The sequence below is a fragment of the Bombina bombina genome, chromosome 6, assembly GCF_027579735.1.
Source record: "Bombina bombina isolate aBomBom1 chromosome 6, aBomBom1.pri, whole genome shotgun sequence".
NCBI classification, from domain to species: domain Eukaryota; kingdom Metazoa; phylum Chordata; class Amphibia; order Anura; family Bombinatoridae; genus Bombina; species Bombina bombina.
The window spans coordinates 181,893,194-181,911,451 of record NC_069504.1 but is presented as its reverse complement, the minus strand read 5'-3'; the positions used below and the strand labels follow the sequence as shown (position 1 = coordinate 181,911,451).

General features: G+C 34.9%; 1 protein-coding gene across 2 annotated transcripts in view; it reads left to right on the top strand.

Annotated features, from left to right (window-relative positions):
• The window catches only part of MET (MET proto-oncogene, receptor tyrosine kinase), a 278,950-nt gene extending 261,150 nt beyond the window's left edge, over positions 1-17,800 (top strand). For both annotated transcript variants that reach the window (XM_053716691.1, XM_053716690.1), the window contains 3 exons: positions 6,325-6,490; positions 11,277-11,413; positions 15,367-17,800. In XM_053716691.1, the coding sequence (XP_053572666.1) occupies positions 6,325-6,490; positions 11,277-11,413; positions 15,367-15,577 (514 nt within the window). In that variant the 3' untranslated portion in view covers positions 15,578-17,800. The remainder of the gene's footprint in view (positions 1-6,324; positions 6,491-11,276; positions 11,414-15,366) is intronic.
• Positions 17,801-18,258: the final 458 nt, after the last annotated feature.

The window sequence follows — 18,258 nt, the reverse complement described above, 5'->3', positions numbered from 1 at the left end:
GATATCCAGTAAGAAACAAAGCTAATTACTTCAAGGAATAAAACTGAGGAAGTTAAGAGTGCATAAGTCATAAAAGGTAAATTCTCATATAAGAAAATGTTACAATTAAAGGACCAGTCAACACTGTAGATTTGCATAATCAACAAATGCAAGATAACAACACAATGCAATAGCACTTAGTCTGAACTTCAAATGAGTAGATTTTTTTTCTGACAATTTCGAGTTATGTCTTTTTCCACTCCCCCTGTACCATGTGACAGCCATCAGCCAATCACAAATGCATACACGTACCATGTGACAGCAATCAGCCATTCACAAATGCATACACACTTATTCTTGCACATGCTCACTAGGAGCTGGTGACTCAAAAAGTTTAAATATAAAAAGACTATGCACATTTTGTTAATGGAAGTAAATTGGAAAGTTGTTTAAAATGGCATGCTCTATCTGAATAATGAAAGTTTAATTTTGATTGAGTGTCCCTTTAAAGGGATAGTCTAGTCAAAATCAAACTTTCATGATTCAGGTAGCGCATGCAATTTTAAGTAACTTTCTAATGTACTCCTATTATCAATTTGTCTTTGTTCTCTTAGTATCTTTATTTGCAAAAGCAAGAAGAATGTAAGCTTAGAAGTCGGCCCATTTTTGGTTCAGCACCTGGGTAGCGCTTGCTGATTGGTGGCTACATTTAGACATTCTTGCTTTTTCAAATAAACAATTATTCAGAGAGCTGTACAGAAAAGTGTTTTTCGTCCTATTCCTGTGGAAGGCAGTATTTTCAAATAGACAAATATATGTACAGTACATCACAGTATCTGGGGAAAATGTATACGGCACAATGTAAAAAGGAAATTTTAGTAAAGCTATTCACAATAAACAATGTGTATTGCATTTTCCTTTACTGTACTTAATCTTAAATGTATTCTCCCTTTAATGTTGTATATATCTTATTACCTGTATATCAAAAAAATGTGTATTTCTTTGACTGTATAGAGATGCAATCTATAGGGTCTGTGTGAGTTCACTGTCTATGTTTCTCCAACCTAAGTGTATGAAGGACATATGGTGTTACTAATAGAATATCACGTCAGACTCATCACAGTGTTTTTTTAATTCATTACATGATTAAAGTGGTATATCAAGGTTAAGCTTAACTAGATTTTCATAAGCAAATTTAAACTCTTAAACATAGACGATTAAATGAAGTAGATTTTATAGTTAAGAGGGTAGAATGTTTTTTTTAAAAGATAGGTAGCATAGTGCTTTAAAAATGGGGTGCATTCAAAGGGGTGCAATGTTGAAGCTTGTTTTGATACTATTAGGAAAGATATAATATTTTTACAATGTATATGTAATTTAAAACAGTAGTGATAGTGAAATGTAATGTTTAAGTGAACTCATTAGCAGAGCTGCCTTAATCACATAGCTATGTGCAAGCAATTTTCCAATAATAAAATGCCCTCACATATTAGAGCATTTTCTTTTTGAACTTGTATGTCCCTTTCATTATGCTTTTAATATCAGCAGTCATAATGGAAAGATATTTAGGAGTATTTCAATAAGTATTTCCGGGTAAGGTAGTACTGCTACATACATAATCAGCAGGCTGTTTGGTTGTATAGGAAGGCAAAAGTAAAATAAGTTGTCACCATTTTTAGAATTCTGGAAATATGACTAGAACAAAATATTCTGCAGTAGAAAGTTTGGCTTCTGAAAATAGATGGTGTAAGAAACAAAACTTTGTACTCTAAATATTTATAGTCTGTAGACAAGAAAGGAACTTAATTGTTATGATAGAAACCTTAAAAAAATATTAAAGTGACTTGGAAGTCAATGTAAGTTTCAATGTAATGTGTTAAAAGAAAAAACTGAGTTAGGTTTTAAAAGAAAGAAATATGAATCCACGCCATATAAACGTACTTGGTGCACAAGCATTAAGCACTGATATAGTTTTGTGCACACTGCATGATCCATACTATCCAATCAGCTACAGCAACCTTTTTTAACGAACGCTGCTTTGTAGCAATCATTTCATGGTAGCATTATTGTCGTATTGGTTCCAGTAAAAGATTAATACAATTCAGATGGAAAACATATTTTATAAAAACAAATGTACAACTCTACTTTTCTACAAAAAGTTGTTGTTTTTTTGATACATGAAATAATTATTTTTATTTTTCTAAGTTCCTTCCTTTCCTGTTTAAAGCAAATCAAAGCTTTATGTATAAATGATGGCTTAGCTTGTATTCACTTCTAGCTGTTAGTACAAATTTACGTCCCTCATTCTAATCCAGAAATTTGGCTGAATTTGGTTTTAATTTCCAATCCAGCTGGCACTCAACAATTAGAAGAACATTAAACTGATAATTAAAACCCCCATTAATCAATTAACAAGGTTATAGCACCATACCTCCCAACATGTCCCAGACTGGAAGGTCTGAGCTTTGAGAATGAGTCTTGGACAGAGCCGTGGGTGTTAATGTGGGCAGAGCCATGATGGATTTGGTATTGCAGATGTTTTGTGGGTGGGACAGATAATCCGTGAGCAGAGTTGGGGTAGGTAACAGGTGGAGTCTGGGAAATCTTTAGTTTGATTTCTTAAACTGGCACATTTGCTCTGAAGAAAAAGCTACAGGAGGTACAGCAAGGCAAAACTCTGTCATGTTCCGGTGTATATGCACTCAGGACACAGACCCTCGGGGCAGTGGTAGGGAATTGGAGACAACAACCCCTGACCAGGGGAAGAGTATCCTGGATGTGGATAGATGATATTCTGTGATTCATAGTTGCAAGAAGTTATTGTAGAATTCATGGAGAGTGAAACATATGTATACAATATATTCTGGCTTCAATGGAAACATAAATTGATACTGTAGTATATGTACCTATAGTTAATAGGAGTAGCTGCAGGATTCATGAGTGAAAAATATAGCAATGTAAGATGTTCAGGCTTCAGAGTAAACTGGTAGAAGATTGACTCATAAATGCAAAGGTTTGTTGCAGGTTCACAGTCTTATTATATAGAGCTGTATGTCAGTAATAAGCAGAGTTGCACAGGTGATAGACACGTTACAAGTTTAAGGCATTAAATAGTGTTTGTGCATATATTGGAGAATCACAGGAAAGCTTTTTAACTGAACACATAGATGCAGAGTTCTGAATATATTAACATATTTGGAGGAGGAAATTTCAGCTATGACAATTTGTAGCAGAGAATAGTTATACAGTTCTGAGTAAGATGCTGTTGTAGTAATAGAGACTGATTATAACCAAATGCATACTTGTAATTTAGAATAAGATTAGAGTTTGTTAAGTAGCAGTGTCCAGGAAACAAAATGGATTGATATGGATGCTTGCGATTAGATGATTTTAAGCATAGCTTAAAGGAAAGGCTGTAGTTTGAATATGCTGGAACAGTCACAGACCTCTGTTCTGGAACAAAACTTTAAAGCTAATGCAATGTACATTAGGCCTGAGAAGATTTAAAAAGAGGCTGAGGGAATCAGGTGCATAAATGATTAATACATTTGGCAGGTAAGTTGAATGCAGATACTCCCCAAACTGTATGATTGTCAGTAGCAGGGAAGGCAGTCTTAAAGGGACAGTGATATCAGGCAGGCATATGTTACAAACTCCCAATCCGTGATAGTCCTGCTATATGGGGGATGGTGGGGAGTACTGTCACACAGCAGTTCATTATTTATTTTTCATGTTTAGGCCATTAAACAGTGCTCCTTCACTAAAAACAAACATGCTAAATCAAAGCAAACATATAAAAATCATACTATGTTGGCAACTTAGGTTGTATTCTTATGAGCATGGGCAAATCGTACTCCCTGTTTATCTAGCATTCACTGAATTCTAAACTAGCTCATGTTTCTCTGGAAGTTTTATGACATCAAGCTATAAATGCCTTCCTGTTAAGACCCCAGCCTCATTGTAGGACTGTGACAGGAAGTAATGGACATTGCACAAATTAAATTTAAAAAAATAAATAAAAGTAAAAATCAATTAAATTTATGAATTTCTATTGAAATTATTTCTATTAAGTATAACTCACTGATAAGTGTTTTTTTTTTATTACAACCCCTCAATTACCTACGAAAATTGTATTTGTTCCACTTTCTTCCAGAGAAGCTGGAGAGGTCCAACTTCTATGCATACATATGCTGCAATTTCCTGACCTGGAACCTATCCCTAACTGGTCATCGTTATTAAAGGAGATAAATACGCACGAGAATTTGCAAGTGATTTATTCCTAGACTACTCTGAGACAGAAAGGCCTTGTGCATTGTGCTAACAAAATAATCATTTTAAATGCTTTAAAAATGTATTTTTTTTGTAGAGCCATTACAATTCAAGATGAACTGCTGATATATGGGGGCTAAATTATTAAGCTCTAAAGACCGCTGCTCCATAACTTGTCCGCCTGCTCTGAGGCTGCAGACATCAATCCGCCCGATCCTATACGATCAGGCTGATTGACACCCCCTGCTAGCGGCCGATTGGCTGAAAATCTGCAGGGGGAGGCATTGCACAAGCAGTTCACAAGAACTGCTTGTCCAATGATAAATGCTGACAGCGTATGCTGTCGGCATTTATCGATATGCAGCAGACATGATACGTTACATCGTATCATGTCCGCTCGCACTTTCATAAATCTGCCCCATGGCATGCATGTAGGAACATTTATTCTAATGCCCTTTTAATATTATGTCATGAGATGTGTGAAATTAACAATTTAATATAATTTTGAGTACATTTATCATGTTTAACATCCATTCACATAAGTGCAGTCATTAATGCATGTTCTGATTTGAATACACAAATAACATGCCCAGAAGAACAGCATTATTTAATGTGTCTGTATTTATGAAATAGTATACATCTTGCCACCCACCAAGACAGGCCCTCGCTGATGCCATTTTTGTAATTCCCAATTGATTGATGCCAATTATGAGTCATCCTTCTTCTGGACTTGTAGCAATAAAATACAGATTTAATTAAAAGCAGGTCAGTCTTCAAATTTACTCAAACATAATAATTGTAAAACCTATAAATTAAATTTACACTGAATAGAGCAAAATGTTAAGAAGTATGGTACCATGATGAGTGAACAAGACATATTCATCCGTACAACACGTAGCAAATGTTATATGTTTTTGTGAACTAGAAAACATTCTGGGCCAGATTACAAATGGTGCACTCATTTATAATTTTTTTCAAAGTAAACTTTTTACGTGGGCGGGTTATTACAAGTTGAAAGTAAATGGTTTATGCGCAAACTAAACCCAATGCGTGCTAGCTTCAGGACTTTGTATATCGTGACCGTGTTAACGTTTTCTCCCCAAAGACTTCAATGTAGCGCGCTGAAGAAAAAAAAAACCTTATCGCTTGCGCACTAACCCGACACGCATTAGATCTACAGCACTAAATCCGAAGGTAGTTATAATTATTTTACATTCCAATGTTCTTCAAAAATGCTCTTTTTATTTTTTTGTGTGTATATACTGTATATTTGATTATATACAGCTATAAATATATATATTTTACAATTCAAAGAACTTTTTTTCTAAGTGAAGAACATTGGAATGTAAAATATTTACAGTAAAAACACAGTTAATCACTTTATTTAAAAAAATAGTTTAAAAAAATGATTTTTCAACTTTTAATGTATTAAGTGGAAATGGCTCCAAAGTTTGTATATGTAGATAGATACATAGGCAAATGATAGATAGACAGATAGATGATACACTTGTTCCAAAGTCAAACCTCCCTTGAAGATTATTGCTGCAATATCAATTGCATCACTGATGAAGTCACACATTACTTAATCTATGATACAGTTACATTATAATGTCTTGCGGTGGGTACAGGTTAGGGGTATTTGGGGTGCCCTGGCTTTTGAATTTGATCAATTAAATGTTTTGTATTGTATTTTTAAAGCATATCATTGTTTCCTGTCATGAGATTAATATTTAAAGGCATTACAATAACACTTTTATACTATACATAATCATTCATCTGTTTAGACTATAGACGTTTTCTCTCTAGAGGGACCTAACAGATTTCTCAAAAGCTTTGAAACTGATTACTTATAATTTGCCAGTTTGTAATGATTGTCAATCACATAAAAAAAACTGCCAATATCCAGTATGGTCATTGCTTTCGAGGGTTATAGACTTTTAATGGAATGTTCATTTGAACTGAATTTAAACCAGTGATGAAAACACAAAACCAGCACCGTTTTGGATTTTAGTATAAAGGAACTCCAATAAACAAGGATGAGTGTTTTAAAACAGGATTTTGTGGGTTACTTTTTAGGTTGGATGAGACCTTTACAGTGAAGGTTGCAGACTTTGGTCTTGCAAGAGATGTGTATGACAAGGAGTATTACAGTGTTCACAACAAAACAGGAGCTAAGCTGCCAGTGAAATGGATGGCTCTGGAAAGCTTACAAACACAGAAGTTCACCACAAAATCAGATGTGGTGAGTATGATCTATAGTTATTACTGAGATGCTGTATTGTTATGGAGAATGCATTAGGGGGAGGTTCTAACTCCCTTACCTAAAAGTTGTCAGTTGAATCGCAGAGCATAGAACTATAATGGATTGTACAGAATTGCTAAGTGCATGTTATCAGTTTTTTTCCATAGCTGTTTTATTACAGACAATACAAAGTAAATTATTACAGGCTAACTATAATTGCCAGGTAAATATACTGTATAATATTAATTTGCAAGAAGAGCTTCTAGTTTCTTAATGTTTCGCCAGATTGTATGTGACACTGTACAGTACACCATTAATTCATTCTGTAAAGTTTTTTTTAGAGAACACACACAAACATAAACATAAACACACACAAGCACACACAAACAACGACATACAGACACTAACATACATACACACACACACACAAACATACACACACACAAACAAACATACAAATGAGCACACACAAACACAGACATACAGACACTCACATACATACACACACACACAAACATACACATAAACACACACAAGCACACACAAATACAGACATACAGACACTCACATACACACACACACACACACAAACATACACACACACACAAACATACACATGAGCACACACAAACACAGACATACAGACACTCACATACATACACACACACACACACACAAACATACACATAAACACACACAAGCACACACAAACACAGACATACAGACACTCACATACACACACACACGAGCACACACAAACACAGACATACAGACACTCACATACACACACACACACAAACATACACATAAACACACACGAGCACACACAAACACAGACATACAGACACTCACATACACACACACATAAACACACACGAGCACACACAAACACAGACATACAGACACTCACATACACATAAACACACACGAGCACACACAAACACAGACATACAGACACTCACATACACACACACACACACACACACAAACATACACATAAACACACACGAGCACACACAAACACAGACATACAGACACTCACATACACAAACACACATAAGCACACACAAACACAGAGATACACACTCACATATACACACACACATACACATAAACACACACAAACAAACACAGACATGCAGACACACTCACATATATACACACACACAAACACACATACAAACACATACACCTACATACACAAACACACACAGACATACATACACGCGCACACACACACTAGATAAGACACTGTTGTTCAGCAGCCCTAATATAAACCAAATACTCACATTAAACCTCAGATCCAACCCCCAAGCTCCGGCAGCCCCAAACACACAAACTCTCACAAACACACACACCCACACACACATACATACATACACACACATTCATACACACATACATGCATACATACACACATACACACACAAACTCACAGACACACGTACACCCACATGCACAAACACACACACAGACATATATACACGCAACCACATAAGATCAGAGCCCTGGCTCTTCAGCCACTCTATAAACGACTTACCCACATAGTATTCAGATCCAATGCCATGGCCCTGTAGATTCTCTATAAATCCCATACCCCATCATTGTTCTCCACAGAAAATATTGCCAGCTGGGAGGGCATTATGAAGTAACCAGTGGCATTATGAAGTAGCCGGTGTCATTATGAAGTAGCCAGTGGCATTATGAAGTAGCCGGTGGCATTATGAAGAAGCCTGCAGGGGGCATTGTAATATTTTCTAATATTATATAATTTTCAGCTATTTAAAGCACAAATTAATTGCATAATTTAACAAACTTTTGTGCAATAAAAATGGAACGTTTTTAATATTAGCCGGTTGGTCAGTAAAATCAGCCGGGTGGCGCACCCACTTAAAAGGTCCTGGGGAAAACACTGCCCATCAAATCACTGGCTTTGTAGCCCTAGGTCTGCCACATACCGTCAGCAGATTGCTGGCTCTGCTTCCCTTCTGTCCGCCCTATACACACAAATTTATATTGCCGGCTCTGTTATGTACCTTGTTAAATTGCCCTCTATTGTCCATACAAGAATTTGAGATCAGTTGTAAAAGATTTTCCAATCTGAGGATCTACATTTTTATTAAAAAAAATGATGGGTCAATTTGGGGTTACACTGTTCTTATTGATTCAAATCAAACATCTGGCCACCATATTCATATCTGAAAGCCCAGGTCAGGTCTTGTGTGAGTATCTGGTTCCAAAAAGGCAGCTTTGTTAAGTTAACATGAAATCTGAGGTCCAGGAATGCACATGACAATTACTATTATTCAATAGTTGCATGTATTATACACAATTACATACAACAGATGCAGAATATAGTGGGACATTGTGATAGACATTCAATGTTAAGAAAGTCTTTCTTGATATTTCTTTCATCTTAGCGCTGCGGAATCTGTTGGCGCTCTACAAATAACCTATAATAATAATAATCCTCAATCCTTAATTCTAAAGCATTAAAATTAGTGGGATTAATTAAAGGTACAGATTAAAGTACAGTATATTTTTGTGATACACTGCTAATATTTTATGAACAGTTCTTTTTAAGGCCACATAGAAAATGATTACTTCATTATTTATTAGAACTCATTCAGAAATGACAATAAAAGTCTTTATCTTATGCAGCAATTTACTAAACACATAGTTAAAGTACCACTTGGGCACTGCAGAACACTGCTAGTTCAGAGCGGAAACTAACTCTGGTCCAATCAGCATCGCTCCCTTACTATATAAAGTCAGATGTGTTCTGCCCCCAGCTGCAGTCTCTACTGTCTAAGCTGTCAGCGGGGATTGTAGCATGCGCTTCTGTGTTGGACGTATGTACTACATCAACAAAGTACACTTGGCAAAGTACTGTGTGATGTGGCACATACGTCCAATTGGCACAAGGGGTTAAACATAGTTAAAGTGACATTAAACTGCTGAGTAGAAGTATAGTAGTAGGGTTATTTCTCACCATGCTATTGTTTTTCCTCTTGTGCAGTCTATATAATATAACGCTTCTGCTCTCTACCGTGTGAGCTAAACTGAAGTTCAGAAAACAAACTTTGAGATACGACATTCCAAGGATGACTCAATCATTGCTAAACCCTTGTAAGGTAAACAGTCCTCCAAAACATTACCTTTAAAAAGCAAGATAAAACAGAAAAAAAGGGGAGCCCTAAAGAAAGCAGAACGAGATCTCCTTAATATAAACTAAATTGAATATTGTATAGTATATTCGAGTCCTATATGAGAGGGAACCTTCTTGATTGAATATAGAAAATATGTATCAAAATATAATGGATACAAAGGTAAATATGTAAAATGTAATTTATTCAATAACAATGTAGTGATAAAGTAAAAAATGATCAAATACTAAAAATTATGCCGGCATCAAAAGGAGCAACATATAATATACATTAATCTTATAGCAATAATAACACTCTAAGGGGCCGATTTACCATTGCCCGAATCGGCCCCAATGCAGCTGTTTCTGTGCGAACCTTCAGGCTCGCCGGAAACAGGAGTTAAGAAGCAGCGGTCTTAAGACCGCTGCTCCTTAACTCATACGCCACCTCTGAGGCAGCGTACAGCCATCAGCCTGATCACATACGATCGGGTTGATTGACACCCATTGCTAGCGGCAAGATTGGCCGCGAATTTGCAGGGGGCGGCATTGCACAGGCAGTTCAGTTCAGCGATATCGGACAGACATGATTGTTACAGCGGATCATGTCCATCCGACTCTTAATAAATCAGCCCCTTAGAGTTTAAAACCAACAGTGTTGGATAGATATACATTCAATTTAGTTTATATTAATGAGATCTCTTTCTGCTTTTTTCTGTTTTATCGAGCTAAACTGAAGTGCAAGGTACAAAAAGCCAGTAAGATCACAGATATGTGAACATGCACTGATTCTGTCACATGATGCAGCAATACACAAGCTATAAGATGGCGGCACCCAGTATAAAGATGCAGAGCTTTACCAACTGGCTTCTGTAATGGGTTAAAATGGGTTAAAATAAGAGAACGGCTTTAAAGAAAGCTGCAGGTACAGGAGGAAAAACAATATTGTAGGAAGTAGTAACCACCCTACTGTATTTGTATGCAGCTGGTTAATGTCCCTTTAATATCATGCATGTGGCACACTCCTGTGTTTTTCCTGGGGCAGTTGGTAAATGTGTCAAGGGTAACAAGGCATTAATCCTTGAACTATAACTATATTTTATCCCCTTCACAATGGCTGAATACTTAGTCACAAATGAAGATTTGTTTCAAAATAAAATATTCTAGCTAATATCAATGCTCCTTTTTGTATTTCACCTACAATATTTGTAGGACTGCCCCATATAAAATGATTTAACTTCCAGTGGTTGTAAATAGAGCAATGTAACTACCAACAACAACTGCAGGATGATGCTCTTTAGTTAAATAGTTTATAGTGTTATGTTATAATACTTACAATACTCTTTATTATTATTATTCTAATCATTTATTTATAGAGTGGCAACAGATTCTGCAGCGCTATACCATGGATATAATATGCAAATGTAGCGTTTGTAAGAGCAAATGGGCAGAGGGCCCTGCCAAGAGTTGTAAATCACCTTACAGGAAGACCTATAGTTCATGAATGATATCTCTAATACCTAGCACTGCCCCAGCAGTGGTAGTTGTAACCATTTTTCATCCATCCATGTCTGAATTCTCAGTAAGATAATGACATTAATGTACTTATTTTTAAGTGCTAATGAGCTGATTGCATTTTAGTGGTCATTTGGAATACTATTGTGGGAGCTTATGACAAGAGGAGCGCCCCCTTATCCTGATGTTAATTCATTCGATATTACTATTTATTTACTGCAAGGACGGAGACTGTTGCAGCCAGAGTACTGTCCTAATGCACTGTAAGTATTATGGTCTTATGTTTTATGGATTAAAGGGACATAAAACCAATTTTTCTTTTATAGTTCAGATAGAGCATACTATTTTAAATTTACTAATTATTTATTTTATTAAATTTGCTTCATTCTCTTGTTATCCTTTGCAGCAATGCACTACTGGGATCTAGCTAAACAAATCTGTGTCAAGAGGCACATATGCACAGCCACCAATAAGCAGCTAACTCCCAGGAGATCATTGTGGTTCTTGAGTGTACGTAGGTATGCTTTTCAACAAAGGATACCAAGAGAATGAAGCGAATTACATAATAGAAGTAATTGGCAAGTTCTTTAAAATTGCATGCTCTATCTGAATCATGAAAGTTTAACTTTATCCCTTTAAATAAAAATGCATAGAAATATATCTCCAAAAAGGGTGTGTCTAATTGGGTCAGTGGCAGTGTCATTCTAATGAAAAAAATGTCATGCTCTAATTTATCATTTACATATAGTTCAAGTGTTAACTGCTGCTGACCCAATCAGCAGCACATTTTGTCGGGTTGGAGCGTCGCTATTGTTAAACTGACATGTTCTAACTAATTATATCAAGACGTGTAAATAAAATACAGTAAAGTATGATATGATTGTATAAAATGTGTGTAGTTTCAACCACTGCTTTATTGGGAAGTTTAGCTAAATGCTTATCTGGGATCTAGTTTCTAAGGGACATAGAAGTGACTGCAGTATTTTGCATAAATCGTCAAGAATTTTATTAAAAAAAGAGTTTGTATTTTTAATATGTAGAAATTGTTTTTTGTTAATAGAAAAGAAAAAGTCCAGGAATCAGATAAATGACTTTCCATAAAAACCTTACATAGGGGTTGATTACATTCTTCTAGAAAAGCTTTTCAAATTATCTATTAAAAAAAAAAAAAATCCCCATAGACTTTAAAGGTTTAAAGATTGTGATACACCCCATAAATTTATATGAAAGACTTAACTATTTCAAAATTCATTTGTTTTCAATTGTGAAAATCCAAACTGTTAATGTTTTTTATTTAGTACATAAGAAGTTTTTAGACAGATACTGTATATAAAGAGAGGTAGATAGATGATTCAGCCTTCTGCACTATTTGGAATTCTTACCCCCATGTCTAATGGTTCAGATTTTTTTACCCTTATTAAACACCTACTGAGCCAAAATGTCTCTCTTATAGACTCATAAAAACCTCTTAAATTAAATAAAAAAATAAATAAGCAAAATAACATTTGTTATTATTTTAGGTACTGCTCCGTACTGTGAGAACTAGCATAATGAGCGTATATATATGTATATAGGGGTCTATTTATCAAAGCGTCAACTGAGAATACGCTTGAATTCCGCGTTGTATTTGTCGCAAGATTGATCTGCCGTAGTTATCGAAGCGTCAAGATCGGATAATGTTGAAGTTTGTGATGTAATATACAATCCCGAAATCTCAATCCGACTCAGATCGATGCTTGCGTCATTACAAATGTTTCGAATTCAGATTCAACTCTATTTGAACCTTTTCCAAATGTATCAAACATTTAACAGGTACGTTCATGTCTATTCCGACTCAGCGTACCTAGTCTTCAATCCTCCACCCTTTAGGTTGCGGATGCCATAAACCTCAATGGGAGTCTGAAAACACAGAAAGCTTATGTTCGATGTTGCAAGATAATGAAGTATATTACATAAAAAAAGTAAATTAGAAACTCTATTAAAATTGTATATCCTTTCTAAATCAAACAATATTATTGCTCCACATTTGGTGCACTAGTAGATATAGGGATACAAATGAAAAATACATTACTATTTATGGATTATGCTACAAATTTGTCTATCATTACAAAGCAAGGGCACAATATTATTTCTGCAAATTTGTTGAAATGTTTTGCCCCAAACTTGTCGCACTAATAGATATAGAGATAAAAATGAAATAAATACACAACATAATATAGCTAACTTCGTTTTTATTTTTTGTGAAAAATCTATGTGCACTATGTTTAAGCCATGTAATACAAGTCACACTCTCCACTTCGCACCAATATAGACGCAACACTTTTCGCACCAATTATGACGCAAACTCCTAAACACCCCACACTAGTGAATTTTTCAACCACTTTTGATTGGAATATGCATAATCACATGATTTATTACATCTGCCAATCTGATTCAAATATGCATTTTAAACTATCACTAACGAATCAAATTGCTTAATACTTGTGTCATTGATCACTCATCAGAACTTGTAAGTGCCGTTTGTTACATTGTGTATTATATTTTGAAAGTATGTATAAGTGAATTTAGAATTAAAGATAAACATTGATGCTGACATTAGGACACACAGTGTAATATTTTAGATAAGGATTTTAAAATTCGAATTGATGTTTGAGTCAATATAATCTTAAGGTGATAGCTCAAAGGGATAGCTCACCTAACATTAAACTGTCATGATTCAGATACAGCAGAAATTAAAATCACCTCTTTACTGTCATGCTATTTTCAGTGTATTTCTTCCTTCTCTTGAATTTCTTTTTCATTAAGAAATGTCATCTTATATGCCAGCCCATTTTATAACACCTGTGAAGGGTTGGTTTTTAAAACTAGATTGCAATCAGGAGGGGTTACACAGATACAGAGAGAAAACTGGCCCAGCTCTTAAACTAGTCAATGATTGCAAATAAATGCATATGATACCCTGATTACATGATATATTTGCAATTATTCCTGCTCAGAATAATAATACATTTACACTATATACATATAGTGGTATAAATAAACACAGAGATATGAAAGACAACATTGTTTAGAACAAAAAAAGGAATTTAGGGAAAAGTAAATATGTTTGAAAAAGATTTCTGACATAACACACACACACACATATATATATATACACAGTATATGCATCCAAAAGTAAAAAGCACTCACCGGGTCTTGAAGTAGAAAAGAATTTAATATGTGTGTGTATATATATATATATATACACATATACAAGTATGTACAAAGATATATGTACAAATTCTAGCATTAATAATCATTTATAAAAAAAAATATGAGATAAAAGCATATCATGACTTCTAGAAATACAAATACACATTAGTTTATGTGAAAGTATTATATAACAGATTTTTTTGTATAACAAATAAATATAAAAATAACTTTCTATGAGATATTGTTTGTTGAGGTATAAATTTAGCTATTTCTTGGACATTAACAGTTGAAAAATTAAAGATTAGCTTTAGAGAAATGGACAGTAATTAAATGGTGTAAATAAAGTTTGGAAAAACCTGAATAACCGCGGCATAGATGACTGTTAGTTAACACCAGTCCGATGCTTTTCGCACCATACTTGACGCGCATGTTTTTGACGGCTTTTTTGATAAATAGGGGGATCGTATGCAGATCCGCATCAGCGATGTGTGGCGAGCGTATTGACGCTGGTGAATGCACTGAGATTGACGCTTTGATAAATAGACCCAATAGTGTATTTTCCTTTCTTTATTTACTTTTTGCTGCAGTATTCTTAGTTGTCTTGTTTTTGTTTTTTATGCAATTCTATAATGTTTACAAAAACAGACTTTTAATGAGATCACTTCTAGGTGACATCCCATCCAGTGGGTATTTGTTGCGTGAGTGAGTAGGAGCAAGTTATATGTGAGAGTTCTATTGGAATAGTAGGTGTTATACAATGACCCCTCCTTGGAAAAGGTCCCGCTCATGGGCTGAAATGTTTGGCTTAGGCTTCCAATAAATTGTGAAATCTACTCAAGTGGAAAGTATGTTGTTACTGTTGTTTGACAAATCTCTATACATAATTATCTGGGAGTGCAGAAGTATTTATGTCCATAGATAGATAGACAGGCAGACAGACAAATTGCTCTTATATTAAATGTATTCTCAAGTATTCATTATATTTAAAACAATTACTTTTTATTTTCTTCTTGTATGAAAACAGGTTTGATGTAATGCTGAAATGCTGGCACCCAAAACCAGAGCTTCGTCCAACATTTTCTGAACTGGTATCAAGAATTTCTTCAATTTTCTCCACTTTTATAGGGGAGCACTATGTGCTAGTTAACACTACGTATGTAAACATAAAATGTGCTGCTCCTTACCCCTCTCTTCTGTCGCCAGACAATAAAATGGATACCAGCATGGACACGTGACCAAACTTCAATATTGACTCAGTTGCTAGTTTTGTTTTTCAAGTGTGATGTCAACATTTTCTTCTGTGTATTATGGCAGCAATGCTGAATAATGTTTTTTGTTTTGTTTTTTTGCACTATGAGGAGAAGTTTGTATAATGTTGCATCATGCTAGAAATCACTCTAGAGAAGACGGTACATGATAAATATGGACTAAAATCTTTCTTAAATCTCCAGAAAGTGGAAATAACATAAAACGTATCTACCCTGGGATTTTTTTTTAAATTTCTGCACAATACTAAAGCATTGTTTTTGCTCCACTGAAGTGGGAGACAGCGATATATTGACGATTGTCTGCTAGAGAAAGCTGCAACACATTGTGCTGAAGCCATTTCTGGCAGCTATGTATTTAAATCACATTATTGTCAGATTTATTTCACAAGTTGTCAGAACTACTGTGAGGTCTCTGCCTGCTGCAATCCTTCCTATGTTATCTGCACTTTTTTATTTTGGCACAATTAGCCAATTAGTAATCAAGAAAATGACCAGTTATTTATACGCCTGTAATTTTCCAGTATGAACTCTTGGGTGTATCGTCTGTTAGAAGTTACTATGTCAATATACACTGGCAACACTTGGATATTTTTGAAACTTTAAAACTGAAATTAATAAATACATTGACCATCAAGTAGCACACAGCTATGCTGTGACCAGTGTTCTCTCTAAGACCAGTTTTGTGAGTGGCCCAGCAGTGAAAAAGAGCAATTAGCAAACACTACACAATGCAGACTGCAAGGTGTGGTTCCCTTAATAACTAACTGTTTCACTGCTGGGCCGCTCACAAAACTGACCTTAGAGGGAACACTGGTTGTGACCCCTGATAGTTATGCAGGTGGTAGATTTACTTTTATACAGGTTAAAGGAAATAATTTTTTTAGGCTACAAACAATTTGTTGCTCACTGCTAGTTGAAAACTAATTTGAACCTTGTTGTGAGAAGATTTTTGCCACCAGGTGATGTTGTTAAGTTCACACTGCAGTTCGTACCCAAATTCATATTCTCTTTGCAGTGGGATTGCAAGTGTTTATGCAGGGTGTGAATACATTGCATGTGTAATAAATATATTGTATTCATGGAGTAATAAACACATTACCTATAATTTACAGTCTAGTTATAAACTTAACCAGTAGCAACATTAACACATCTCCATATACTTTAATGGAGATTTATGTTGTTACAACCAGTTTATAAAGTTTACAACTGGTATGTAAACTAGGCCGTGTGCTTATGCTTGGTTTCTGTACACACTGCATATGTTATGGTAATGGTGGAAGTTGGTATGCATTTTACTGCATACATGCTTTTATCGTAGCTCCATATGTTTAGTGGTAAGTGTGATCTTTTTGTGGGTTACCAGTCCTTTACTTAGTAAACTGACATACCTTTGTAACAATGCAATATAGTCCCATCTAATTTCTTGCATTAAGGGAGCGAGTTTACTATGGTATCTAACCACCTGCACTTCATGGTGACCTTCAATTTTACAACATGTTAGAATATTACCCATAATCCTTTTGTTGATTTCAGAGTACCATAGTTCAGTTCCATTCAGGAGGCCAATTTGGCATACAACATAGTGGTAAAAAAAGAAGAGAGGGTTCATGGGACATGGGCTTTGTGGTTTTCAGATAGTAGAATGTAATATCTCTGATAGCCACCTTTGACTACCTCTGTCCTGCATTATTTTTCCAGAGATATTGGGCTTTGAACCTGAAATATCAGGCTTGTGGAACAGCATTGTTTACATCTGAGCCAAGGCATCCACATTTTCAGCTTCCCTGGATATAAAGTACAGTGACATAATAATTAGCACTTTCTATTCTTACATATTCTTTTAGATCACTATCCGGCGAGAATCCATTGTAGAGTTTTAGTAATGTGAACACTATTGCAATGCAGTGGTTTACTAAGTGAGTTCATACAGTAGCTAGAAATAAAAAACATTTGTTCCTGTGGAATTATTTTGCTTAATGCTGTACAGTTTTTTTTTCTGGTGTAGGTTATAACTGGAATTGTTGATTTAAAGTAAGATGTGTAAAGTTTTATATTTTTCTAAATAAATGTTTATTTTTAATGCTATGTACAATGTTACTTTAATTGTTGAATTGTAAAAAAAAATTGGAATTGTGACATTTTAATTTTTGTAAATGTGATTAAAGTTTAAATAATGTTCTTAATATTGAAGTATTGCGAAATGCACTGTGTTTTTTATATTTATGGGCTAATTTAAAGGGTATATGTTGGAAGAATATGATGCTGAAGAAATTTAGGAATGGGGGGTTATATTTTTTTGCTTAGATGTGATATTTTACTGTTTTGCAAAGGCTTTTACTTCTGACATGCAAACACTTTTGCCAGCCTATCATAGATCCTGTTACCTTGAGAATGATTACATCAGTGTGTGTGCAATTTGCAAATGAAGATAGTGGTGTAATTTGAGTAAAATGTTATTATAATATCACATAACCATGTACTATACATAAGCATATTTTAGCACCATGTAGTCACTGTGTGATCATTTACAGGACTGAAGACAAATCTTTCAGTGCAAAAGCTGGATACCTACATCAAGAAGCATTGTACCATAGACATCTAATGGGCAGAGATTACTTGTGTAAATACTATTTTATCTTGTTTCCCTT